The sequence below is a fragment of the Formica exsecta genome, unplaced genomic scaffold, assembly GCF_003651465.1.
Source record: "Formica exsecta isolate Colony F162 unplaced genomic scaffold, ASM365146v1 scaffold1025, whole genome shotgun sequence".
Taxonomy (NCBI): domain Eukaryota; kingdom Metazoa; phylum Arthropoda; class Insecta; order Hymenoptera; family Formicidae; genus Formica; species Formica exsecta.
This window is the reverse complement of record NW_021848365.1, coordinates 128,631-139,660: the sequence shown is the minus strand read 5'-3', so window position 1 is coordinate 139,660 and position 11,030 is coordinate 128,631. Positions and strand designations below refer to the sequence as shown.

The following is an 11,030-nucleotide window of genomic DNA, read 5'->3' as shown; positions in this document are numbered from 1 at the left end:
GTCGCGACGTATAATTCGCAAAACAGTTCGCCAACTGAATAAGTAGCATTAAGGGAGGATAAGGCGCGCGTTTATCCTCGCCGCGTTGAAAAATAAGGCGCGAGAATCCGTGGTAACCACGTTGGTTAGAATCAAAGTTGGAGAAGAATTTCAGGTACAATCTGCCGTCGCTGTGCAACGGTAATGCCGTGCAGCGGAGAGCTAAGTATCTTGTAATCCCTCGCTTAAGATCAGGAACTTCCGGACGCTAAATGCGACTTACCGTTAGCGGCGGCTTTAACGTCATGTGAAAATTATAAGAGGTACTTCGATGGCGCGTAAGATAAGCGCCGCCGCGGAAGAAAAGCCCTGAAGCGTGGAATTTAGGACGCGGAGAACTTAAACGCGAAGAATCATATATTCAATCTATATATCAGTGGATCGATGCGTGCCGTCACATACAGGGCGTACCTGGCATCACGCGCTTACCACATATCTCTCTCCAGTGAATTTAAAATTTGATTTCAATTTAGCCAAGTTTTCCGTTATGACGTAGTCTCTCCGTATATATCTAATTTTTAATATTATCATTATATATATATATATATATATATATATAATTTTTGTAGGCGTAATAAAGTGGAAATGATCGGCGGTCCAAAAGGTACTGAACACGAGGATTATTGTCGCCGAATAGAGAATTTATTTTACGAGAATCTTGAAGAAATCAAACTAGTTCGCGATAACATTCTGGACGTTACAAATTCCACATGGCTAAAAAACATGCAGAAGTTTAGAGATTCCGTGACAGATTTGGAGAATATGGTTGTAAACCTAATCGATCGAATATTTGAAGAAGTCCAAACGATCGAGGAGGGTATCGAGGCTATTTATGCTTTGCAACGCTTTAAATATAGAGCATCCTTGCAAGATACATTATCAACAAAATGGGTACAGGTGAGAAAAGAGTTTCTCATACAAAAGAAAGTAAAGATAAGAATGCAAAACTTTTATCTATTCTGTAATAAAAAAATGCGAATAAATATATAATAATATAATAAATATTTAATGTAGATAATAATAAAAATAATATGTAATACAATTATAATATATTTAATATAGATGTGTGAATTTTCTAGGTATGGAAGATGTTTGGTAAAGAAATCGAAAGTTGCAGCAACAGCATGACTCGGCATAATGTGTATCATCCATTGCTTCAACATCACACGGAAAATTCAATTACGTTGTGCATTAGTAAATATTTAGAACGATTATACCACATGATGATCGATGCGTCTGACTGGATAGGAGAATGTACAGCCCAAAAGTAAAAATCAATCTATCTATAATCTGACATTTTTTTCTATATATTCTAAGCAGCAAAGCTTTTACTATTTTAGAGTTATTTCTTTGTTCTAAAATTTTCTTTCATAATTTATATTCTTATTTTAATGACGCGTATGCGTAATAAAAATATTTTATTAAATATTCTATTTAAGCATTCTGCTTTTCACTCGATCTTTTTTACTTTCATCACGTGACAAATTAAATATATAATAATTTAAGAAAACAATATAAAAAGGAAAATTTTAATAATTAAGAAATCTGAGAGTAATACACGGGGATTTCGGCTGCATATATCTAATCTAAAATTATGAAAATATTTGCAATTTTTATCGTACAATTTTAAGGGATATATTGAAAAACAGAATTACTAAAACATATTTACTTTATAGTGAATTATACATATAACAATATTAACCATTATTAAGATAAGATGTATATATTTTGCAGGTACATATTGGAACAATATAAGAAAGTGAAAAGTTCCATCGATAATAAGATGGAGCATAATCCAAACTAAAAAAATAGTTATAGTTTTTCTAAAAATATATTATTTAAAAAGAAATTATATTAAAAGTGTTAAAAAATATCATAATATAATAAATATATGTATTATAAAAGATATCAGAAATTTCTATTATGATTCTAAGATTATATTGTCATAAGTTAAATTAACAATAAGATAAAGATGCCAAATTGCTAGCAAGAGCTGAGGAAATCTGTTGCCAATCTGCTGGCATATTGCGCGCATTTTGCTTACTGGGTCATAAGTTAAATTAACAATAAGATAAAATAGTATATATATTATGTAATTATGTGTATAATATATATGTTATACTATTATCATACATAAATACTGATTACTTCTAGAACAAATATTATAGAATATTAAAATAAATATTAGAATATTAATTCTGTTTATAATATATGTTACAAAAAGTGATATTTAAATATTAAACCTAAATGTAAAGTTGTTTATTCAATTAAAATTGAAAATATAAGAAGAATGCATTTGCTCAATGAGCAGACAATATTTTTTAATGCATTTTTAATATTTATTGTTCATTAATTGTACATTGTACAATTGATTGCAAAAATAATAAATTTAATGTTTATTAATTATTTATTTTACATGAAATATTTATTTGAAATAGCAATTGTTAATAATATAATATTAACGAATGATGAAACGGGCAACTAAGAGCCGATGCGCTGGGCGCCAAATTGTATAATTCCGTGAATCTCATGTGAATTATATTTATTAAACGTTTCGGTCCGAAATTTGGACCATTTTCAGTAATTAAAGACGGCCCCCTCCTCCATGCTTAACGTCGTGCTTAAAACTTTTAACTCGCTTCACCCGAGATTACAATTCACGTTGGAGGAGGGAGTCAATAATCGACTAAATTTCCTCGATGTCACCATTGTTACTAATAATGGTGTGGTCGAGTTTGATTGGTTTCACAAACCTACATTTTCAGGGAGATATCTCAACTTTGAATCACAACATCCATTTTGTCATAAAAAAGGCACGATCATTAGTCTTGTGGACAGAGCCTTTCATTTGTCTCATCCAAGATATCATAAGAAAAACTTTGAGTTCGTAATCAACACCCTATTAGAAAACGGATATCCGTTGACTTTGATTTTTAATGTAATCAACGAGCGCTTGAAGAAACTTTTTTTAAAAAATCATGATAATCATTTTAACTCTCATAACAATGACACAAACAATGACGAAAAATGCTCCTATTTTAATATTCCATACGTGGCTGGTGTCGCAGATCAATTTAAACTTGTGACAAAAACCTCAAACATTAAACTTTCATACACAGGGATTAATAATCTTAAACGTTTTATAAAAGTACATAAGGACAAATTAGTCACAGAATCACGTAATAATGTAGTATATAAAATTTCCTGTAAAGAGAGAGAGAGAGAGAGACTGCGATGCATCGTACGTCGGACAGACTTGCAGACTTTTAAAAACCAGAATTAACGAACATTACCGCCATATTGTATGTATACACAACAACATTCGGTGATTACGGATCATAGACAATTAGGCCACGAATTTAATTGGACTAAAATTAATATCTTGGATGACGAACCGATTTTAGGGAAAAGATATCTGAAATGATTTATATCAAACGCCAAAAGAACACTTTAAATGTACAAAACGATACAGATCAATTAGACAAAAAATATTTTCCAATAATAGACAACATGGAAAAAATTTAAGTTTCTACGATATTATGTTTATTGTCTATACTTCGATCGTTAACCTTGTGCCTTGAAAAATCACACGTTAGTAATATCGTCACTGTTGACAAGTGCGGCTCGCTCGACATTATTCTTATTTGTTTAAGTACGTACGTTCACTTCTATATTCCTTTTATATTGATATCTTATTATTTATAATTTTGTTACACAGTTACTGAAGATGGTCCAAATTGCGGACCGAAACGTTTAATAAATATAATTCACATGAGATTCACAGAATTATACAATTTGGCGCCCTTCACCCAGCGCATCGGCTCTTATAGTTGCCCGTCTCATCATTCGTTAATATTATTTTATATTTAGAGCCTACTATACTAAGTTATTTGTTAATAATATAAATATTTTTTGATGGTTAAAAGGGGATTTAATCCATTATTTTAATGTTTTTAAAAATATTTTTAAAAATGTTTTTCGAAAATTTTTAAGAATATTTTCAAAAATATTGTCTGTTTATATATAATATATATTTAGTTTATTATAAGATATATATAAATTAAGTTAGTAAATTAGATTATATATATGTATAATATTGTGATAGAGACAGAGTATAGTAAATATTGATATATCGCACGCACACATACACACACACATACACTTATTGAAGAGAAGGGAAAGCAGTGTTCTAGAAAGTGCAACGAACAGACGTGTGTAGAGTGTAGTGCAAAAAATAGTAAACATAAATTTTGTCAACATGAATTTAGAATTATTAGGTGAATATTACATTGATTAAATTAGTTTTCTCACAAAATACACGTGGTAAATAATAATGAGATCAATTATCATAGAGTTCATAATTGTTTTAGATGTGCATTTAATCGTAAATATTCGGAAAATGATAAAATTTTTTATTTGCAATATTGTAATTTTCACTTCTCTCAATATAAATTTTATTTGTAACTCTTAATAGAAAGAAAGACAGTAAAGCTTTAAGTTTTTGCAATTATTTCTCTCGTATACGTTTTAGTATAGGTTATAATATAATTCAATATTTATGTTTTCACAGAATCATTTGGACAAAACTATCCAGAGGTGTGGATCCTACTTTAATACTACTTTTATTAATAAAATAATGAGTAATATCAACGTTGTATTTTTAATAATTATTTTTTTTAGGAATTTGATGGCACGTTAGATTGTATATCTCTTGCTGTAACATGTACATTTAATAAGAGAGGGACACTACTTGCCGTTGGATGTAATGATGGAAGAATTGTAATCTGGGATTTTTTGACTCGTGGTATAGCTAAAATTATTAGTGCCCATGTACATCCTGTTTGTTCATTGAGGTAAGTTATATACAGTTTACAAGAATCTAGAGCAATTTTGGTATATGTGTAAGTGTTTGAGACAGTTACTTGTGAGAGTATATAAAAAATTATTAATAAAAGAAGTGATTTGATTCAAAAGGAATATAAAGAAATTGAATATTTTGAAAAAGATTAAATATTAAAGCATACTAAATTTATTTTGTATCTTTTAGTTGGTCTAGAAATGGTCATAAGTTGTTAAGTGCTTCTACAGATAATAATGTATGTATATGGGATGTTCTATCGGGAGAATGTGATCAGAAATACAGATTTCCTTCTCCGATACTGAAAGTGCAGTTTCATCCAAGAAATCTCAACAAATTTCTGGTATGTCCAATGCGTCATGCCGCTGTTATGGTCGATGTTGAAGGAACACATAGAGTTATACCACTTGATGAAGATGTATGTATTATATGATGTACATATTGTGTATTCAATCTTAATAATATCCTAATAACTCTTTACACACATACTTGAAAATGAAAATAACATTGGTAAAAACAATATTATTTTAATTTCAGAGTGATTTAAACATAGTAGCATCATTTGATAGACGCGGGGACTTTGTATACACAGGGAATGCTCGTGGTAGAGTCTTAGTTTTAGATGCTGAGACGTTAACCGTGAAAGCTTCTTACAAAATAACACAGGGTACAGCTAGTAATACAGCAGTGAAGAGTATAGAATTTGCACGACGAGGCTCCTGTTTTTTAGTTAATACATCTGATAGAGTAATACGTGTATATGACAGTACTGAAATATTAGCATGTGGCAAGGATGGTGAACCTGAACCAATTCAAAAATTGCAAGATCTTGTAAATAAAACCATGTGGAAAAAATGTTGCTTTTCGGGTGATGGAGAATATGTGTGCGCTGGTTCGGCAAGACAACATGCATTGTATGTGTGGGAGAAAAGTATTGGAAATTTAGTGAAAATTTTACACGGAACTAAGGGCGAGCTTTTGCTTGATGTTGTAGTAAGAAAATGAATTGAATTTACACTTGTTATAATTTTTTTTAAGTCTTTAACTAAAATATGGTATAATAAGTATTCAACATATACGTAATATAATGTACTATTCTTTTTCTACGATAGTGGCATCCAGTGAGACCAATAATTGCATCCATATCATCAGGCGTAGTTTCTATTTGGGCACAAAACCAGGTGGAGAATTGGTCTGCATTTGCACCAGATTTCAAGGAATTGGATGAAAATGTTGAATACGAGGAAAGGGAAAGCGAATTTGATTTGAGTGATGAAGATAAGTCTGTGGTACAAGGAGAAGAGGCACAGGATGAAGAAATAGAGGTTGACGTCGCATCGATTGACAGAGTTGCTGCGTTTTGTAGCTCTGATGAGGAAACTGAAGATATTGGTTCTCTTCAATTTCTACCTATATCCCCAGATGTGGAAGATTCTGAAGATAATCAAGTGACACCACATGAAGTGCCATTAAAGAAACATCGTTCACATGATATAGATTTACAGGGGGCACCAATTGATGGTAAGATATTGCTGACATAAGATAATTATGTTTAGAAGATTATAAATATACTAACTTAATTTTATACTGATACCGATATAATTTATAGAAACTCATCCCTTGTTAAACAAAGGAAAGGATAAACCAACCACAAAGAAGGGAAGGCCAAGATTAGAACATAAAAAGGGAAAATGATTTAATATATAAAATATTGATAACAATTAAAAATTGAATATTTATAGCAAAAAGTATATAGGAGATTGTTTTGATGAATTGTAAAATTGTACAAAAAATGTAAAATTGATTACAAATGAATGAATGAATATGTGTGCAAGTATAATTTATATAATTTTACAATAACTTTACATATTGCAAGTTATTTTCTTTAAATAATAAAGCTATAATTTGCGATATAAATAATTTTGTCTTAGCTTATGTTTATTTCAAAAAATTAATTATTTTAAAATATTTTCTTGATTTTCTGTAATTTGATATATTCAAATCCGCGAATATACAAGAGTAAGATATTTGTTTGGCAATTCACAAAAGAGATGGCACTACGAAGAAAAAAAATGTAAAGGATAAATTTCCTCTATTTTAAGATTATCAGGATCGAGTATTTTCTTTATTCTAAGCTCTTCTTTCACGCGGTTTCCCTTACTCTATTTATTAAAACTCATTTTACTAGTATATGCGCAGAATAAAAATATTGTGGATTCTATTTCATTCTCTTTTTCGCATGTAATCACACGGAAAAATGCGGGACAGCATGAGCATAGAGGAGAATCCAATTGAAAGAAAACAGATGATTGAAGGTAGAAGAAAATGTAGAATAGAGAATTTTAGAATAGAGGAAGTCGACTATACATTTTTTTATCGGGTCTCTCTCTTCTACTCTATTTGATCTGCTCCTCTTCGATTAGCACATGTAGGTAAATAATTAGACGGGCTCGCGGATCAGACGCCGTTAACCGGGATCGGTAGGAGGTAGGAGGACTGTCATTGAATGGTTAATGTCGTCGCCGTGTTTTACCGTCGCGTACTACATGCGCGCGTTCATTCGCAAGTCATTTACAGCTGTGCGAACAGAACAGTGCCGTTCGTAACGGCCAAGTCAACGGAACAGGTAGTTAATTGACTGATTTTGAGCAGGACACGTGAAGTCGCACGGACGCCAAAATTCTTCCAGATCATGATTCGATCGAGCCTCGTGTTTATGCTCATCGTCGTCATCGCTTCGCATGTTACTACCGGTGAAGATTGTAAGGGATGCGTGCCTTTGGATTCTTACTCGTTCGACAAGGTATGGGAAAAAAAAGCATGAGAAGTATAATCGATAATTTTCGACGCCGAGTAGTATAAATCGAGACTATTTTAACGTAAAAAACTATATGTAATAAAATATATACTCTCTCTCTCTAGATTAATTTCTGATTATATTTCGTTTATGTACATATATATACGAGATTTTTATACGTGATATGTAAAGCGAGAAAATTTTTATCAACGAAACTGACTTACGTGATAAAATTAAATATAGAAATTACGAAATTAATATAGTTATGAAAACCACTTTTATTTTATAAATATACAACATATAATTTAATGAAAAGAAAAAAAGTGTATGTATTTCTTTGCAATTTTATAAAAAATAATGATGAAATATTCGATCGATTTTCACTGCGATTAGCTTTAAAGTTACTATAGTTACGAGCCATCAGCCACGTTGACAAGTTCCATTGTGCTTTGATTCATAAGCATAAGCGTTATTTATTCATAGTAAATCGATTATATTTGGCATGGACGAATCGATTGAGTGTTGAGGTATACATTCCTCTAACAGAATAGAATTTATATCATTGTAATTAATAGTAAATGTATAAATTGTGATCATGAATATATCATAGGTATACAGTTTTATTATCAAAGGGGTCAACATTTTTCGGAAATAAGTTCAAAATCGGATATTTCATTTCGTACTTTATGATTTTTATAGTTTTATGGTATTTTATAATTCTGAAAGGAGAGTGAAATGATTTCAACAAATTAATTTTGAAAACGCGTTAATTATTTTTTTAAATAAAACTGCGATAACATATATATATAGTTATATATATAAGAGTTCAATGAGATTAATAAAACAATATAAAACAGAACACATTTAATTTTTATTTATAACTCTTGGTTGAAAAATTGATGTCTTATTTAAATAATTATTTGAAATGTCTATAATAGCGATGTTTTTATAGCACAGAAGGCATTTTAAACCGACTATTCACTATTTAATTTATTAAAATCGATAAATAATTAATTTTTACAAATTAAATACAAATTTCAATAAAAGCTCTTTCTGTAGAACACAATATATTCGTAATAATCGCTAAAATCGTGACTGCATTTGCAACTATTAAAGCAAGAATAGGCGATAATGTTATCGCTGAACTTTTACGTGTGTACTTTTAAATGTGCCGTAAATGCATTGGATATGCCAAGATATAATTCGATCACTTAAAAAAAGAAAAAAAAAGAAAAGAAAAACAAATATATAATTAAATACATTGATGTCCGCATCCAAACGTATATTTCGTACAACATTTCTCCGATTCCTTTCGCAAGCAATAAATGGTTAAAACGATTTCGATTATTAATATTGTGCACTTATTCGCAATATATTTTCCTAATACATAATTTTGCAATTAAGCGTATTCTTTTGAAGCCGTTTATAGAAAACATTGTTTTTTATGGCCGCAGGTGATTCCCAAATTCAAAGTGGTACTCGTTAAATTCGACGTCGCCTTTCCATATGGTGGCAAGCACGAGCAATACAGCACGGTAGCAGCCGATACCAAGGATTCGCAGGATCTCCTGATAGCCACAGTAGGCGTCAAGGACTTTGGCAATAAAGATAACTCCGATCTAGCGTAACGTTATAATATCAAGAAAGAGGACTTTCCGGTAGTCTTACTATTCGTTCAAGGTAAATCGGAACCGATCAGATTTACCACCGAGAAGGATTCCGATTTCACCGGCGAATATTTGAAGAGATTCGTCAGATCCAAGTCGAGAGTATACTTAGGTCTACCAGGATGCGTGGAACGGTTGGATAAATTAGCCGAGGAATTCAAAGTCGCGAACGAACAGGAGAGACAGGTAATTTAATGCTAACAAAATAAGAACAATATTTATTGAAATATTAGATGAACAGGGCATCATTTTTTGAAAAATAAAAGCTTTGGAAATCTTTTTTTTTCCCCGATTAAGAAAGGAGCAATTACATAACATTAAAAAATATTCTTTCGTTTTTTATATTTTCTAATTTTTCTTGTATGTGACTGTGGCCTAGTTTACACCAATATAATTTAATATATATTAAATACTATACTGGCCAATCACAGCCATTCCATTCTTTGGAGAAATGATTATAATTGGTGTAGTAATTAGTATGTATTAAAATATATCGACGTAAACTAGACCTATATCTATAAATTTAATATATAACAATTACTGTGTTATTAACGAAACAAATGGAGCAATAAAACCAAAAATAAAATAACGATTTAGTAACAAAGAGCATTAAATTCTTTTACATGTTCCATTTGATTATGCTAAAATGCTAAAATGTCAGCTTCATAAATATATGAACTTGAACAAAGAATTAAAATAACCACACATTTATTTGCGATATTACTAAATTTTCTCTCTAAAGAAAATGTACCATTTTTTTTTTTTTTTTTAGGAGATATTAAAGAAAGCAAGGATCTTCGAAGAGACTTTGCCAGAAGAGCAACGGGAGGCTGCAAAAATTTATGTGAAGACTATGGAGAAGATCCTAGAAAAAGGAGATGTATTCGTACAAACGGAAGAAACGCGAGTACGGGGGCTTCTTTATAGAGGAAAATTATCTAATCAGAAGAAACGTACGATGGAAGAGAGACGAAACATCCTACAGTCTTTCTCAGCGAGGGATGAACTGTAGAAAACTAATCAAATTTATTAATGATTGTCCAAATGTCGTCTAATAATTTAGTTTCAATTCGAATATCGATTATTTGCTTTGTAGTGGATTATTTGATATATTTCATCTAATTTTATATAAACGTCAATTGGAATATACACATTTGGACGCTATTCAAAATACCAAAGTATTGTTACACATTCCTTATTGAATTTCTCTGTGATGAAGCATTTCTTGATCATATTTTATACAGTACGATATGTAAAACTATTTGCTATTCATATGATTATTTTTTATAGATGCTTTGTTTCTTTATACAGATACATGATGCAAATGCAAGATAAACCAGGCGATAAATATTAAAAATATAGACTTTTTACATCCAAGAATATACCTGTCTACCTGTCAAATTAAATATTTGAATAAATATAATTGTTTAAGCTTTTTGTTACATGAAAAAAAAAAGTAAAAAATTAAAATTTATTGAAAATATTTTCCAAGGAGGAAATATTGTCAGAGAAATCGTAGATTAAGATATTATATTGTTAAGTATGCAACAAGTAAATCAATTTTATATTATAATATACTACTTGTGATTCTTTCAACATACGATTTGATATTCTTAAGACAGACATGGTATGCAATTATTAACTATTAAAAAATGAATGATATAATGCA

General features: G+C 30.4%; 4 protein-coding genes across 4 annotated transcripts in view; all 4 read left to right on the top strand.

Annotated features, from left to right (window-relative positions):
- The window catches only part of LOC115233209 (dynein heavy chain 2, axonemal-like), a 9,981-nt gene extending 8,138 nt beyond the window's left edge, over positions 1-1,843 (top strand). Inside the window, exons 7-9 of the mRNA XM_029803514.1 lie at positions 609-936; positions 1,119-1,306; positions 1,774-1,843. Of these exons, the coding sequence (XP_029659374.1) occupies positions 609-936; positions 1,119-1,306; positions 1,774-1,843 (586 nt within the window). The remainder of the gene's footprint in view (positions 1-608; positions 937-1,118; positions 1,307-1,773) is intronic.
- Positions 1,844-4,178: 2,335 nt separating this feature from the next.
- On the top strand, positions 4,179-6,810 carry LOC115233183 (retinoblastoma-binding protein 5 homolog). The gene is made up of 7 exons (XM_029803484.1): positions 4,179-4,316; positions 4,610-4,635; positions 4,720-4,892; positions 5,087-5,315; positions 5,435-5,890; positions 6,010-6,418; positions 6,507-6,810. The coding sequence occupies exons 1-7, from the start codon at positions 4,298-4,300 to the stop codon at positions 6,590-6,592; spliced, it is 1,398 nt and encodes a 465-aa protein (XP_029659344.1). The 5' UTR covers positions 4,179-4,297; the 3' UTR covers positions 6,593-6,810.
- A 431-nt stretch (positions 6,811-7,241) lies between these two features.
- On the top strand, positions 7,242-11,028 carry LOC115233255 (endoplasmic reticulum resident protein 29). The gene is given in 3 exon segments (XM_029803565.1): positions 7,242-7,700; positions 9,149-9,547; positions 10,134-11,028. Coding segments are annotated over 3 exon segments (750 nt in total). The 5' UTR covers positions 7,242-7,589; the 3' UTR covers positions 10,374-11,028.
- Positions 10,904-11,030, top strand: part of LOC115233143 (endoplasmic reticulum resident protein 29-like) — a 4,524-nt gene continuing 4,397 nt past the window's right edge. Inside the window, exon 1 of the mRNA XM_029803423.1 lies at positions 10,904-10,912. Within this exon, the coding sequence (XP_029659283.1) occupies positions 10,904-10,912 (9 nt within the window). The remainder of the gene's footprint in view (positions 10,913-11,030) is intronic.

What these genes read in the sequence shown, in the direction of transcription:
- LOC115233183 (XM_029803484.1), top strand. An exon ending in TTGGACAAAACTATCCAGAG is followed by an intron (nt 4,636 to 4,719) that starts GTGTGGATCCTA and finishes TATTTTTTTTAG; the next exon opens with GAATTTGATGGCACGTTAGA. An exon ending in TTATACCACTTGATGAAGAT is followed by an intron (nt 5,316 to 5,434) that starts GTATGTATTATA and finishes TTTTAATTTCAG; the next exon opens with AGTGATTTAAACATAGTAGC.